Raw genomic sequence first — 17350 nt, 5'->3', positions numbered from 1 at the left:
ACAATTCCCAAAATACAGTAGAACACAGTTATTAATGAGCATCGCTGGGCCTGCACGTTCTCTATTACTTACATGAAGTACCAAAGTGCTGCGTGTCACTCTGTCCACTGGTTTATAAAGCAAAGCTATAAACGAAAAAAGAGCAGATAACAGACAGATTTTTTACTGAGCCCATTTGCAACATATAGACAATAAAAATGTTTACACAGAAGGGGTGTAAAGTGTGGCACGAGCTGACCTTCTAGTGAGTTCTTGCCTGTCTCCTTACAGTCCTTGGGGCTCCTCACCTTCAGGTTCTGTTTGGGTACAAAACAAAGGTGCAAACAGTGGCTTAAAAATGTATAAAAAGACCTTTAAAAGTCTCTTCAGTGACAAAACACGATGAAGTTACTATCTTTTCATTCTTTAGCTTTAAGGTCATCTACTTCCAAATTAATTACGCAATATTCAGCAGATTTTCCCCCCACCATCTTGCTCAGATGGCTTTGAGTCATGCATCATTACTAAGGCCATTAACAACCCTCGATGATGAACTCCCCATATGCATGTAGATACCAGCCTCCACTCTTGACTACTGGTCCTCAGAAAACACAGACATGTGCTGATGGTGTGGCAGAAACTAACGCATGCTTGACAAAAAAGAGAAAGAAATGGCATGAGAACTAGTTTAACTCACAACTGCAGTTTTCTTCCACATAATAAAAGATCATTATTTAGGATCAATATATTTTTTTCTGTTTAATTCATACATAGCAGTTTAAAAAACACTTCTCCTCAAATCCCCCTCAAAAAATCTAAATCCTTGGCTGCCGTTCAAACAGAAATATCCCAAAATGTATGACGAGAGCTGCGATGTTGCTGGAGCTTGCACATTTCCTATCTATGTTGGACGGCCTCAGTACAACACTCTACTGGGAGACGAAGTTTAAACCGGATTTTATATCAGCTTTCAAAGCTAGATTTGAGGCCAGAGTATAATATCTTCTCAGCCCATGAAGCGTTTGGAAACTCAAGTTTCGATAAAAATACTCCAATTTATGAGACAGTTTCTACACCCTGTGCAGGAGAGCTCCTATTTTACAGGTGCTCTAATTGCAGATGAAGCCAAATAGAGGCCTTCACCAAAGAAAACTGCAGAAAACACCATCCGCTATCCTCAAACAATATTAAACGCATGGGCACACATCACATCTTGCCTCTGGCTGCATTTGCACAGAAATATTCAGCAGAGCATTAAAATTTAAATGCAAGGGAATTATAAAAGCTGTTTGGGTGAACGATGGCAGTGTGTTTTGCAAGTGCATTTAATCGGGGACAAAAATGTTAAGCAGTGACTAAACTGACTCTTTCAGAGTCTACAATACCTCTTAGGCAATGTTCATTGACTGAACACACTAATTGAACACAGCTGACGGTTAGTCATCATTTTCATTCTGCGTTGTCTCCAGCTGCACAAGCAGCTAGGTGCATTTTTGCTCTTCTTGTATAAATAGGTACAGAGCTAAGGAAAGTTTATGTTAACATCATGTAGAAATAATAGTAATTACCCCAACCCCAGCAGAGCTTTACCATCACAAACTGCTCTGTGGCTCGAGTCATGACAACAAAAATGCGATGCAGCATCAATTCATACTGCGTTCAGTTAATTTTATCACTTTGGTCTGTGATTGGATTAGTGACCTAATGTTTTTCATCATCAGATGCTGTTATAACACCACATTAGTTCCATAAAATAAAAAGGTTAACCTAACAAAAATAAATCATGTGATGTTGCTGAATGTTATTATTCCAAAATTTTGCCTTAACCCAAATTTCTTCATATTTTCTCAATTTCAAGTTATTTTCACAGCAGGTTGAGTAAGTTCAAATCTGGAGATACTAGCCCGACATTTTGACTGCCTTTTCAGTGCTTCCAAGCTTTCATACTATTCTGAAGTGCAAAAGGAGAAGACTTCTTAAAAGGAGAACAGACACATTTTTATAGAGCTTTATGATCCTTGTAAAGCATTGCGTAGCACATCAAGGGGAAAAAAGCACAAGCTGTGACCCTCAGTTTGCTGGTAAATAGGAATCAAGTGACTTAACTGTTCTTTTTACTCGCTTTCTTACCTCAGAAATTTCAGCAAACTGCGTGTTCGCCTGGCAGCACTTCTCCGCCGTCTCCACAGCCAGCTCATAGTTGTCCACAAATGCCCGGTAAACCCCTAACTGGCTGGCCTGAGAGAGAGAGCAGGAAAAAAACTTTAATTCGCAGATCAGACATACTTAAACTTATATACAGTGCAGTTTCGCAATGCAGTGACAGTGAGCTTGAACAACTTTTAAAAAGCTTCTATGTTGGAGGATTAAATAAGGGCAAACTATCTTTCCTGAGCTTTCAGACTTTAAGTTAGAAATTCAGACACACAAAATTACCCGAAAGTCTTCTGTAGTGCCTTCCAGACAGTGCAGTTATACTTGTCTGCACCGCTATTGTAATGCCCACAGGTTAAGTAATGAGTAAGTGGGAAAAGAAATTCTAAAATTGCAGCACAGATGTCCGAAACACTGGACAAATGTGTACAAAGTGCATTTGAACTGTAACACAGAGTCTGTTCAGCTGTGTGTCCCAGGGACTGTACATGAGCGGCAGACAACTGAACAAAACAACCGGCGAGAGACAGATCACAGCTACAGCGTGTAACCATGGTGGTCTCTGCGGCACATTGCCATAGCAACCAGCGAGCCCCGCACTGAGCTTGGGTGAGTAATTAATGATTGGTGTAACAGAGGCTATGAAAGCACATTTAGTGAGCTGTGTGACTGAATAAAACTCCATCGAACGTTGCCTGCCAGCGCTGCAATCCATCTCTGCCGCGAACAAAAGGACAATCAATTCTCCAGAACAAAAGCCGATGGATGCGGACGGAGTACAGTGGAGATTTGTGCCTCGAGAGTGACGCAGACTCTCACACACCTCTAAAATGATTAGCATGTACGTAAGCATGTCTTACCTGAGTGCACTGAGCAGAAATGAATGCATTTAAAGCATGAAACACCTAGCACTTTGTTGCACTTGAGACCTTTTTAGCCTGTGTGAAGCTTCAGACGTTTGGTTTAGACCTCACATCATTTGCATCACTTGCAATCATAATATAGTACTTTTTGGGATTACACTTGAAGAAAAAGCCATTTGATTTTTAGTAAGATTGTGAAAAAAAAAAAAGACAATAGTGTTTTAAGAACTTCATCTGAAAGTAAAGAAGGTGAAGAACAGACACAAGGCATATTTACATGATCACAGCTGAGGCACATCACATCAACAATCTATGGACTGTCTCCAAGGCTTTCAATCTCACACTCGTTTTCAGATTTTATTAAAGTCTAATTCACTTCCTCTAGAACTTCAAATGGCTCTGTGCACCACAAGTTTGTTCGTGTGTCACCAGTCACACCAGATTTGATTACCTGGTCTGAGCCCGTCTGAAAAAGGGCTCAGAAAAAGACAAAAACATGAACACAATTACAGTTTCTGTGATTACATCTTTTAGTTTTGGCTGACCAGATGATGTCTCCAGTATCAGGTGTATAATGATGTGGCTAATAGTAGTTTTTGTTCTCTTTAATTTTACAAAAAAAATTTATGTTTTTAATGCACAGTACTGTGCAAAACTGTCAAGATACCCTTAATTTCTCTATATTTTGCCTCCAAAGAACCAGATTTTTCTATTTTGAAAGTTCCTCAGGCTTTCCAAAAGTCTTTTCTTTGGACATTGGCCGTGTTTTCACTCATTTTCACTTCAATCCTTCTAACTGACCATTTTTAGAGGAAGTTTTTTTTTTTTGGTTTTTTTTTTTTTGGGGGGGGGGGGGGGGGGGGGGGTGACCACTAATCAAGCATAAAAAGACACCACCAACTCAACTATCCACAAATATCTAGCAGCCTGTCGCCAAAACACATAATTTCTACAAAATCTAAAAACAACACATGATGGCAGGCATGAAATGGTATTTTAGCACTAACAAGTTGATTCCCAAAGACCTAAAAAGTCAGCATTCGCATGGTGTGCAGAGTGACATTTAAAATCTGAGGAAACTGAACAAGCAGAGGACAGAAGAAGTGGCAGGCCTGACAGAGTCCTGTCACAGGACCTGAGAGATGCATATAGCCCTTCAGTTCACCCATCTAATATTTGCCAAAGCCTCATCAGCATCAGTGCAAGAGTGACTTTCAAGAAATCATTCTTAACGAAGAAAACAGAGAGAAAAGGCTGAGCTACCTCAAATTACAAAAGAAATGGAGCAAAACTCGTTGGTGACAGGAGTGATGAATCCAAATTTTACATTTTTGCTTCAAATCATCATCATTTTGTCATGATAGAGGTAAAACAATGAGTGTTCACAGCCATCTGTAAAACACAGCGGAGGGTCTGTTGTGGTTTGGGACTGCTTTTCAGCCAGCGGGGTTGGGAATTTTGTTAAAATCGATGGAATTATGAATCGATGGAAATATGAAAAAGGTATCAAATCTTGATGGTACTGGAAAGTGTCTGATTGGCAGCAGCTTCATTTTTCAGCATGAAAACGATCCTAAAAACAACGACAATGTCTATGTATACATAAAACATACATTTATTTCCATGTGTGTTTGGACCTTTCAGTAAACTGGTGCACCTATTTTCCAGTCTCCAAGCAAAATATAAAGAAATATGGGGAAGGTCAAAGATTTTGCACGATCCCAATGTTTTACATGGCAAACAAGTGAGACTCCGTTTAATTTAAAGAGAATACAGGCTTTACAAGCCTCGGCATGAGGCCTGACTCTGAGCAAGGCCAGGTGATTTGTGACTGCTTTTACTTTTTAAATATAAATATATATGAGGCTTCATGTATTTTGTTGACCTAGATGTTCTTCCACTTTTCCACAATCCTTACTTAATTCAATTATTAACCTAAAACATCTCAAACTGAGCCTATTCTTCCTTTTAAATCTTTTTTTTTTTAATTCATGGGGTGTGAGAGCTTATTACGTCAGGAATGCAGTCACAAGTTTTCTAAACATTGTTTACACTTGTTCAAGAGTGACAGATCTCGCTTTGTGTGTCCAAAACTATTTACAGCTCTGAGGCAACATGCTACGTGCCACCTGACTGGAATTTGCACCCTATTAACTGTGTTTTTAAATCAGGTTCTCACAGATGCATTTTTAGGCAACAAAACTGTCTCAAAATGTGTTTCACATTCACGCACAGAAAGAAACAGCAAAGAGGAAGGTGAGGAGTAAAGTAGCTTTCATAGTCCTGCAATCCCCAGTCCTGCCCTGGGCCACACAATCTGCGACACAGCGGAAGCCATTCAGAGCGTGACAGTTTGACTGTGTCTGCCAGCCACTTCCACACACAACAGCACTGAGGCTTACCAAATGCAGCTACAGTATCATAGCAGAAAATGCCTTTGGGTGATGAAAAGAACTGCTTAGGTGTCTGGATTTTTCACTTCCGGATTTGTCCCTTTGTGACAGTATGTGTGTAATCCACAGTGGAAAACAACATTAAGAAAACAGCTTCATGACAGACTATGGTCATTCTATGAGGAAGCTGAATTTGCCCTCAGTTAGTTAAGCCTTCTGACACATATGAGAAAGACAAAATTTAAAAAAATCAGTGTGGTCTATGTCGACATAATAATACAAGAACAGACAGAATGAAAAAACTTTAATTCTGTTTTAAGTTTAATGAAAGAATCTAGTCCTATGGTGCTACCTCAGTGCTTTGAGTGCCAACACCAGTACACTGACATGCTCACAATGAAACCACCAATATGCCACAATATTTCAGTTTATCAAGTTAGCAGGCAACACTTGCTCATCAGATCTAAACACAAAGCGAACTGAGGCTTGCAGTGAACCAAAGTGAACCAGAGATTTTGATTTGATGGTGGCACAGAAGTTATTATACTTTTTCACACAGTGCATGCATTTGTAAAACGATTCAATTTTTGTTCTGTTTTTTCTTCATTATTTTTTCTATGCTTCACTTAATGTCTTTGAAGTCGCTGCTTTTCAGCAATTGCTAATTGATTAAAGTCAAAATAAGTCTTGAGGTAGAAATTATGCTCCTCACTAAAGATTAATAACAATTATGACTTTTTATCAACGGGGCTGATATACTGGTCGGTAATAGCCATTTGCTGATATATCATTATCAGCATTAATAATGACCAACAAATAAAAATTAACAAAATTTAAAAAATTGCCAGGAGAAACACCCTTCAATCATGTTATGAGCGTTGTTGCAGTTCTTTGCCCACCAGAGGGCACTATACAACTTCCCTATTGACGCACAGGTTTGGAACACAATACAGCCAGCTGATGGCTGGAAGGTGGAGCTTAAACAAGTAATTTCCTGTGACAATAAAATTATATTTCTAAATTGCACTGTCATACTGTCTTAGTGAGGACTCGTAAATAACTACACGTAACAAATGTTAGGGAAATCTGTTTCAAACCTATGGCCAATTTAGGATTGCCAATTACTCCAAAACATCCATGTCTTTGGATTGTGGGAGGAATCAAATCCAACGGCCCAGGCTGGCCATTGGATTTGAACCCAGGACCGTCTTGCTGTGAGGCACCCGTGTCTCACAGCAAGAAGTGTTTACTTTAAAAAAATACTCTTGAATTTCTTTTTTTCTTAAAATTCATGCTGAGCTTCTCCTAAAAGGCTGAACAAAATTTCACATCAATCCATCCAAAATTAAAATAATAATAATAATAATAATCAGTCTGGATCATGATGGTGGCTCTAGCATCGAGTCACAACAGTACCATGGCCGAAAGCAAAAATGTGTCATCAGGTTTTTTTTGTTTCTTCTTGAAATGCTCAGAGACAGTTTATCAGTTTGCCTGGCTGTCTTCATGGTGCAAAGCCTTAACTTTGTTGCTGTGTGTGAGGGAGCAGCAGAAACATGAGCATGATTCTGCCCTATTTTCAGTCTTCAAACACTATTCTCTGACAGTCATGCTCATAGTCTGTCACTGATGCTTTGGCACTTCCTCTTTTCTCTCCGATTCTCGCCTTCTTCCTTCTGATGTTTTACGATTCGTAAGCCTGTCTCTCCTCAAAGATTTCAGAGTCATGGCAAGACAGCTCTATCACAGTTGCAGCAGCCTAAATCTTCTTGCCTAGTCAACTCCTACCTCCTCTCAACCCTCCCTACCCCCCGGTCCTTGTCTGTATCACCTCCTCTCCTCTCAACTAATCCCCGTCCCTCCTTCTCTTTCTAATGCAGACTGTCATCCAACATTTTCTCCCTTTCCCCCCCTCTTCAAGGCTCAGCATGGTCACCTTTTGACTTTTATTAACTATAGTCTGGAGAAGGGAAGTGTATGAGGTAGTAAATGTATAAGCATGAGAGCATCAATCTAAAGATGTCTATTTACAGTTACAGTGTTAGTAACAATAGTTACTGTAGCTACACCAGACTGTCAAGGTGGGGAAAGAAAGAAAAAACACAAAATGAAAACGAGTGACGTAATTGCTGAGCCAGACAAAGAAGCTCTCTAAATATATGGGCAAACTAGCACCAGTCTATGGAAATACTAGCTACACCTTCCAATTTAAGTTCAAATGAAATCTAATATAGTCAAAAATGAAGTTCTTAATTGACATAATCCTCTGGGGGGCCCCAGAGGTCAAATTTGCCCTTCATTCAACCTTGCTCGGCAACCAGTGAAGAAGTCATTATTCTACTGGTGCCTCTTTGTGTCTTGTAGGATGCCAGTCTGCCAGATTTAACATGCAGCGTTCCTTTCAAACACATCTCACAGCTAACAATCGCTCTGCTCAATAATTAACATCAGAACCATGTCATCTCTTTAATGTTAGAGGTGACCGTGAAGCAGTTTTATTAGATAGAAGTTCAGTGTGAACAAGGAGGATGGATACAACAATTTGATGGACTGGATTTTCATGTTTGCTTATTTGACATGAAGACAAAACCAATTAAATTCTTATTTCTTAGCCAAGCCACAAGGGGCGCCTCCCAAGATAAGTTAATGAGAATAAGATGGAGGGAGGGAGAGAGAGAGAGAGTGTATGTGTGTGTGTGTTTCTGAGAAAGAGAGAGAGGCTCCTATTTATAGCAGCTTCTTCTAGACGTGAAACACACAGTGCTGTGATGGTCTCAGCTGCCTGAGGCAGAAAGGCGGCATTGTGAAAGACGCTTGCACCTCCCTCAGTGTGTGTGTGTGTGTGTGTGTGTGTGTGTGTGTGTGTCCAAGCACAAGTGAGTCAGAGGGGGAGAGGGATAGAGAGAGACAGAGCAATGGAGGGAGACACGAGTGGGAAAGGAGCAGTATTTCTAAGAGAATTAACAAATGATTCATTGTGGGTTAATTGACCCATTGTGAAAATGATTGAACAGACCCAGTGTAGATTTGGCCCTGACATCCTGGGAAGGACAAAAACGGCTGTTTAGGCGGAAATGTGGGGGGGGGGAGATGATTCAGAATCAGTTTGTTTGGAATTTAATATGATAATAAGAGCTTTACTCCAAAAATCAAATTACTTTTACTATTGGTTTAAGAAATTCAGCTTTTCATGGAAGCCTTCCGATGGAAGAAATAACATTACTCTGAGTAATGGAGCCCTAGTGAACCCTGTTGGTTTGTTTGGGGTCAGAAATGCAGCTGTAGCTGTTCTTATCAGTGCTGTCAAGTTTTTTTGGGTGGCCCATATTGTCAAGTTTTATTAGGGGTAATGTCAAGCAGTTACACAGAGGGACATTTCTGCTGTCAAGGGTACACACTCTAACAAACACCCTACAACCCCCCACCCTTTGACTCATTTCTCTCTCTGGCTATGAGCTCTAAAGGCGCACTAAAGGTAACTACGCTCCAGCCTTACTAGTTTCTGGAAGAGGTCCCCGACTCTCTGATGGTGGCTCCACTGCTGGACACGAGGCAAAAGTCCATCGTAGAACTCTTTGTGGATCTCGTAGAGCTCAGGCACTTTGAAGAAGATGGTTTCTATCTGGGCCACGGTAAGCACTGGTTGGGATGTTGTAGCAGCAGCCTTCAGAGGCTTCATGGGCTGAGGAGGACCAAGAGAGCAGATATAAATTTACTTTATTGTGCTTATTATGTTAGAAGCATTCTATAGATCTTATAGAAAAAATAAAAAATATGACTAGATTAAGTGACTGTTATATTGCACTACTATAATGTATGAACTAATTCAGATTTAAAGTAAACAGTAAAAGACTTTTACAGGTTACACTTTGGTATCACATATTCTACACCAAGGTGTCTTTTGTTTCAAGTATGGTACATTTTTCTTTGTCATACTCATCAGTATTAAAACAGCAACAAGGAGGCTTTACAGGTTTTACTGCTACCTTACCTGCCTTATCTGATCTGGGATAACCAGTAACATGTACGGTATTGTTAGGATACAATTACCGACCACTGTATTAGGCACACCTTTTCAAATCCTTTTATGCCTGAAACAAACATTTAGGCATGTAGACACACTTAGGATGACCTGCTGAAGTCCAAACAGAGCACCAGAATAGAGAAGAAAGATGATTTTATGACGCTGAATGGTTGTCGGTCCCAGAAGAGCTGGTGTGAGAGTTTCAGACGCTGCTGATCTGTTGATCTGATCTTAGATTTTCTCACACAACCGTCTCTATTGTTCACAGACAATGGCCCAAAAGAAGAGAGCTGCAGTTCTCTGTGTGAAAATGTCTCGTTGATGTCAAAGGTCAGAGGAAAATGACTGCTTTGAGCTGATAGGAATAGCAACAGTAACTCAAATGACTACTTGTTACAATCAAGGTAACAGAATAGCCGTTCTGAAACTTTGAAGCAGATGGGCTACAGAAGCAGAAGACCTCACCGGGCGCCACTTCTGTGAGCTAAGAACAGGAAGCTGAGGGTACAATTTACACAGGCTCACCAAAATTGGACTACAGATGCCTGCTGTGATGAATCTGCCACATTGCCACAAATGCCAGAAAATTCCTGTAAGGAAATCGACGATACTATCGGAACGGATATGAGGGAATGTACAAAGAAGTGGAAAAACTAGAGGGACAAATATTTCTGCCCCTGAAAAAAATCTTACCCCAACAAAGAGCAGAGACCCAGGAAATAAAATAAAATCAAACAACGTTGTTTGTACTTGCTGGCACTGCATATAAAACACCAGGACACAACCACACGCTTAATTAACACATGCGTGGTGCATAACGATAAATGCCGGCAAAGACATAAACCACTGGAGTAGGTTACGTCACAGACTTCACAAAGATTCCCTGCAGAAGTCTAAACCAGAGCTTAGTACCTACTCAGCAGTATTTAAATGCCTCAGTGTGTTTATCTTCTTACTGGTATTTCTAGCAGCTTTACTGCACCATGTCACAAAGCTCAAATCATCACTTGTTTCTTGAATATGACAGCTCACTGTACTCAAATGGCCTCGACAGTCACCAGATCTCAATCTAATAGAGCACCTCTGGGATGTGGTGGACAGAAGATTGATGAGCAGCTGACAAATGCTGCCATGTCAATATGGACCAAAAGAATGTTTCCTTGTTGAGTCTTCGCCACAAAGAATTAAGTCAGTTTGGAAGGCAAACCTACTACACTAACTTGGTGTACCTAATAAAGTGGCCAGTGAGAGTACTGTTTAAGCATCTATAAGTTAGGGGGACGTTAATGTTAGCTGCCCCTTCAGTAGACCAGCAAAGGGACAAATAGTATTTCTAAACAATCTACTAAACATTTGAAAAGCTTCTGTATATCTAAAGCTTTCACTCTCATACTCAAAAACCAATCATTTCCATTGTAAACACTCATATTTCCTGAGCAGTTGGTAGATTGATTATATACTGGACATTATGAGGACATTAAAAGTGATGTGTGTTCTCACCAGAAGCAGTGCCTCCAGATGACTGAGATATGTTTCCTCGGTGGCCAAGATCCCAGACAGGACCCACTTCCTCATCTCCAAACCTTTTTCTAGGTCACACTCGGTCTGTAACAAACACACAGAGAATAACGTTTCAAGAACACCCAGTAACGCAATGTGATGTACAACTGTTTGCTTAGCCTAACTTATTCTTTTGCTCATTTAAAATATTTTAGGAACTATTTTCACACTGCAAGCCCTTTGCTTCTTTTGTGACTATGTTACAACATCAAAACATAACATCCTATTATTTATATGTATATATTTGGTAAAGGACCTTTCATGCTGCTTCTGTGCGCCTGAGTCCAGGAAAATTAAACACCTTCCGAAAATCATCCCTGGTTGCCTCTCCGTTCCCTTCAGCTGAGTCAAAGCTCGCTGAAGGGCATAGATATGAAAAAATAAAAGATAAACTCCCCGGGTTGCCTTGATTAACCACCAAATCTGAAATAACTCAAACGGGCAGGGTCACCAAGGACAAGAAAAAAACGGCTGCGGTATAAATATGTGTATGTATGAGTGTGTTTGTGTGTTATGGGAGAGGCAAAAGCATGTGAGAAGATGCAGAAAAATAATTTACAAAGCCAGATGCAGACAGAGATGTGTGTATACATTAGGTTTTTTGTTTACACATCTTTACACTGAGACACACAAACCTTTTTCCTGGTAGTTGTGACTGCATGAGCTTGGGATTAAACCAGTGAAACAGCCCTGGCTCATCATTAAACGCATTTGGATGCAGCATGAATGATGACCATAATTAGTGGAAATTAGTGGATGAATATCAGCTGAACAGGTAAAATTGCATTAAGTAATAACATCTTCTTTTTATTACTCTTCTTTAATCATTTTTTCTTGCTGTTTTTACCTGTAACTACCTTAACAGTAAAAACAGCATTAAAAAAACAGCATAAAAAAAACAACAGTATTAAATACAATATTCATAAAAGCTGTTTTTGTTTTATATTGATTTGTTACTAAATACAGTTATGTTATTTTGAAAATTATATAAATGCTTGTCAGGAACGTTTATGTCTGCCTGTGCACCATGCATGATGCTCGTGTGAACTGCTTTTACATGCATACATGACTACTTGGATGTGTGTGGGCGTACATGCATTTATTTAAATGAAGGGGTAAATGGGTCTGAATCCTGTTTCCATGGCCACTGCATAAGCAGATGCTTACACAGATCTCAGGGGACTGTTACAAGCCAGAAGATTATGAAATGCTCCAGGATTTTTATGGACTCCATTACACAGGAGTCCATTACCACCATAGTTTCTGCCGGGCTCAATATGCTTTTATATGTCGTCAGTTTGATTCAGTAGCCTGCTACAAACACGTTCTCAACTCTTCACGTTTATTTTACATCAGCAAATTGACTGAATGAACGAAAAAAAAAGATTAAACAGAACTATTAACAACCGGTCGTTTGGACAGGTATGAAGATATATGTGTAGTCTTTGCTCTTCCTTGTGTAATATATTTAATATTTTGTAGATCTATTTACTGAGAGCAAAAAGAAAATTGTGCTGGGTAGACCAGGGCGTGTAATCCAATGTAATTGGATATTAAAAAAATGTATGGCTGTCCAGGTTTTGAATACAATATTTTACTCTCTGCTGTAATTTCTTAGCATCTTAGTTAATGATGTCCAAGTTATTATTGGAATGAGGCAAAAAGTAGATCCTAAGATGCAACTCAAGGATTTCTATAATTTAATATTCTGCTATTATCCCGATTTCTCATTTGCTCCAAAAATATTGGATCTTCATCCAACTGTCTTGTACTCACAGTTTCTACTGCACAGTATACTACACTGTTTCTCACCTTATCATTTCTGTGGTAGACATGTAACATGCATCACGCAGAGCCTTCTAGGTATCTGGACTGAATGTAAGAACATTAGGTTCCCACGAAAGCCGATAATGAAGTATATTATGTGTAGATACTAACACAGTCAAAAGAGGTAAATGTTTGTCTTTACAAACAAAAGTGCATCGTAAGATGAGATGTGTATTTATGATATATACTTATCATTTTCAGTTAAAATTTCAGAAGACTAAAGAAGTGTCTGTGTGCATGTTTGGTTATGAAATAAGTAAAAAAAGAAAACATATTCTCCCTGCAGTGTACATAAGAAGCAATAAAAATAATATTTGACACTTAAATCTACACTTAAACCTCTTCAGCCCCAGCATCACTTAGCTGGAGTTCAGCCTGGCATGTTTTTAAGAATTCTGATGTACACTGGGTTTGTTTAGCAACATGTTTCTTTTTATTTCTTTTTATTTAGTGGACTCACAGATGGGACGGACAACAGTGACTGCGATAACAACAACCCCACATTTTATCAACCCTTTTCAATTTTCATTTTCTAATCTGTGTAGCATCCTGTTCTGCTATCCCTGGCTTTTTGAAAAGCCTAACGCGATTGGCTCCTAGCGCCACATCGGCTATGTAGTGGAGGTGTAGGTCTTCAGTCAGATAAGACACACACTGATGGTGCGCATGCTGCTCATTTAGAGTATTTCTGCTGATCGAGCAGAAAATAAAGCTTACTGCACACCTTAAGTGTGGGCCATAAGAGAGAGGAGTTAGTTGTTTTAATATACAGGGGCTCATGAACTAGGATGATCCACGGGGAGGTCAAAGCACAAGCAATTACCTGCAACATCTTCAATTTAAATCTGGCAGCAGGCCCCAGCATGATACTGCGGAGGTGCTACACATTGCTCACCAGACCCACGCGTATGTGCTGACGCTGTGTCGCGCCACTTGAATAGAAATATGTGGTTAACGGAGCTACTCTTGTTCATGTTTGCGCTGGTGTCAGTCACTTAGCCTGGCCCCAGTTGTGAAGAAGACCCAAATCATTATCGTGCATGACCGACGGCTTCCCTGGATAACTGTAGCCTGAGGGCTCTGCAAACAAACACAGGACTATGAATCCAGCTGGAAGGCTCTGTCGCACTACAGTAAAAATATGGAAACTTCCTTACAACTAGGAAAAATCTGGGTTTGCCTGGGGACTGCACTGATTTTCTTTTTTTTCCCTGTCAGCAACTAACTGTAAGACTAATTGGCCATCCAGAGGTTGAGTGTCTATCACCCACAACCTCTGGGTGACTCATTTTCAATGAAAAGATGACTGCATAGATCAGCTGGTGGGAAGCACCCTGTCTACAAATAATCAGACTTAGACTGGCATTTATTCCCTAACTTATTGCAGTCAATCTGAGTCAGTCTGTTCCAGTGAGCACGACTCATTTTCAGCGATCAGGTGACTCGCCAGCCAAATATTTTATAGAAAAGCAAGGTTGGAAAGTTCCTGTGTCATTTTGCAGTCAAATCTATGAGGTCGTGGCTGGAATCTGAATGTAAGTAGTTAATGTGTGTTTCTTTGTATGCAGACAGAAACTGATTTATGATTTGTGCAGATTTATCACAGTTAATTGACAGTTAGTTGCCAGTTTGACCCCATTCAATCACAGACTGGTCATTTTATCACCGTCATGAAGCAGTAAAGCTACTTTAAAGATGGCAGCTGACTGCAAAAGGTCGCAGTCTTGGTCTCGAGCAACAAGATTGCAAGTTCATTGTACGTGGTCACAGTAATTTTGGTCATGCTGCAATCTCCAAACAGTTTTGTGACCGCAGCATAAGTCTCTTGAAATTTCTCCTATTAAATACAGACATAATAACGCATCATTACCACAAACTTGATGGGAAATTAAGCAGAGTGAACTCTGTAGGTTCACTCTGTAGATGTCATAAAGTACACTATGATCATGCAGAAACACAGATAGCACACGTGGTCAGTGTTTTTGGTAAAACAGTTTAAGGATGTTATTGAATTTTCAGCAAACTTCTGATCAGTGACCCTCTTTTCCCTTTCAAGTGCTGGGCAGAGCCAGATTGTGAGTGAACAAGAGCCCAGAGCACTCTTAAATTAAATCAGCAGAATTACTGAAAGTGATGACTCATGACAGTGACATCACTAAACCATCAGTTCCCCCTGAGCCAATCAGAGCTTGCCTGGACTCTGACTCATCAATTAGAAAAGCAGAGTGGGGTGACGTTTGAAGACAGATTGTTCAAGGGCAAATCAAGGATGATGGTAACTCCATTTTGAGAACATTGATTGTAAGCCTGTGGGGAATTTGTTGATGGATATTTGCCACAGTGCATAATGTATTTATCCAGCCATCAGACGATGCATCTACAGGCTCTAAGCATGTAGTGTTGAATTTCTTTTTTCCATACAAACAGAAGGATTGTATGTGTCCAAATGCAAGCTAAGTATGTGTGCGCAAATTAAAACCACCGGGTGTTAAACCTCACAGGTCAAAGGTCGGTGCAGTCAAGGGGCACGTTTATTGACATTTTCAAGCCATCAATCAGTCTGACAGTCGCTTGCTCACCAGTACAGACAGTGAGCAAAGATTGAAGGGGCAGAGTAACCGATACAGCTTCATGACCACTGATGCAATTACTTCCTCCAAGGGCACAGGGGGTAGAGGCAGCATTAGCTTATTATATTCTCCCAAGATACCCCTCTATTGTAATTGAACCTATGGCTACAACATGTTTATCTGGTATATACTAGCATTTGGTACACAAAGTCCTTTGCTTCCACTGAGGACTGCATCATAGAACATATATAAATAACATAGAATAAATACAGATGACAAGAAAAACAGGTTGGGAGTCTGTGTCTGTGTGCGCACACATGTATCCTCTCCCTTATAACCTTTGAAGAGCAGACGTCACAGATCACTGGTTTTCACTGCAGACGAGGAAGGAGGTCGCGTAAGAGGATGAAGGCAGCGATGTGGTGATTGAGGTGATAGGTAATTCTGCCTAATACACTAGACGAAAAAAACCCTGACTCTTAAGGCGGATGGGTTTCTTCACTGGATGACTGCTTCGGGAGCTATGAGGCAGGAGATATGTCCCTTATCAATCTCCTTTAAACAGCAGATATGGTTTTTCAATTGAAGACTTTTAGACAGAATGGGATTGTTCTAAGAATAGATTAGCCCAATTCCTGCTCTGCAATGGGAAAAAAATAATGTATGCAAGAATGAGCACAGTTTACCAGCGAGATTTGTTTTTGCTCTGTCTGCAGCTAAGTTGCTGAATCACTTGAGGAGACGTGAGAAAGCTTGGCATTTGGATTAGATGTGAGCATCAAAGTCTGCTTTGTCAACAACAGGACACGCCCAGATGTCATACTGACCGATTTGGAGGACTCCAGCGATCCGGAGGACAGAGTGTCCCGGCTGCTACGGCTCTTGGAGCTGAGGTGAGGAGATGACGACGGCGAGTCATCGATGTACGGCAGGATGTCGTGGTGCCTTCGCTGCTCCTCTGCTCGGTCTGCGTCGTAACCGTATGTGGGAGGGGTCCCGGTGAAGTGACCATCTGTGATGGGAGAAATTCAAACTTTAAGTTAGTGTTGTGTTGTGTTAGTGTTGAATTTTCTTGAGATTTTTGTGATTTGTGATGTTTTTAATTTCTGTGCTGCAGTTCCTTGTAATGTACTTTAAGCTGGCTGATTACTGGATTACTAATAAACCGCAGATTAAATGATGTCTGACTGCTGTACTTAAGCATGTCACTGACAGTTGTGACTGCTGAAACAACAGTTAAATAAAATGTAGAGTGTACAGTTAACAGCCTCTTCCCTTTAAACTCAATTGAAGCCATCTTTTTAAGACATTTTTTTGCTCTTCTAATCACTAAATTCATACCACTACAAATAAGTGTTCTGCTTGGTACTTAAGTATCACGACAAAAGTCGCTAGATGTGCCTGGCAGGGTCACTAATTAATGCAATTCTGGAAAGTGAGGCAGACAAAACGAATTCCCCCCTCCTGCGTCTTTCTTCACATATATTCGCACAAAAACCTAAAGCTTGGAGAGAAAACACTTGAAAAGGCCAACTATAAACTGGGTCAAGGTGCAAATAATTTGAACACCGAGCGCAGCATCTCGAGGGAAATTTTAATAACCTCCCCTTGACCTGCTTCTACAGCGGGTGCTATCACTCTGCAGGAATAAATGCCTCTGCCACAAAGTGCTTTTGCCTGTGATCTGAGTGTTGGCCTTTGCAAAGAGGAGTGGGAGAGACAGAATTAACAAGAAACAAAGGTCAGAACGTTGGATGCAAACAAACTGACCCATTTTATAAAGCCTCTAAGTGAGAAAATACATGCGCAGTTCAGGTTGTAGATTCCATTTATCAAAGTTCTTCCAGGATGAAGAGGTACAGTCAGCCCTTCGGGGAATGTGGTGTGCAACAGCTGAAGGGAAGACATCATGCATCTCCTGAGTGTCACAGAAGAGCTTTTTACTCATCTCCTCCCACTCCTACTGTACATTCAACAGAG

At 40.3% G+C, this 17350-nt stretch overlaps 1 protein-coding gene and 1 long non-coding RNA gene across 3 annotated transcripts in view; one reads left to right on the top strand and one right to left on the bottom strand.

Annotated features, from left to right (window-relative positions):
- Positions 1-17350, bottom strand: part of bcr (BCR activator of RhoGEF and GTPase) — an 86198-nt gene that overhangs the window by 17554 nt on the left and 51294 nt on the right. The window contains exons 2-7 of the mRNA XM_026174075.2: positions 16198-16382; positions 10914-11018; positions 8886-9071; positions 2110-2217; positions 239-296; positions 73-125 (exon numbers count right to left, since the gene is read on the bottom strand). Of these exons, the coding sequence (XP_026029860.2) occupies positions 73-125; positions 239-296; positions 2110-2217; positions 8886-9071; positions 10914-11018; positions 16198-16382 (695 nt within the window). The remainder of the gene's footprint in view (positions 1-72; positions 126-238; positions 297-2109; positions 2218-8885; positions 9072-10913; positions 11019-16197; positions 16383-17350) is intronic.
- On the top strand, positions 15412-16550 carry LOC145430045 (uncharacterized). 2 transcript variants are annotated; one of them, XR_013910430.1, is made up of 2 exons: positions 15412-15808; positions 16087-16550. It is a non-coding gene; the product is annotated as an uncharacterized LOC145430045 (long non-coding RNA). The 2 variants fall into 2 exon arrangements; XR_013910431.1 differs by having other exon boundaries at positions 15450-15808; positions 16174-16550.

The sequence above is a fragment of the Astatotilapia calliptera genome, chromosome 7, assembly GCF_964374335.1.
Source record: "Astatotilapia calliptera chromosome 7, fAstCal68.1, whole genome shotgun sequence".
Taxonomy (NCBI): Eukaryota; Metazoa; Chordata; class Actinopteri; order Cichliformes; family Cichlidae; genus Astatotilapia; species Astatotilapia calliptera.
Note: the sequence above shows the minus strand (reverse complement) of the source record. Positions and strands in the feature narration are given on the sequence as shown.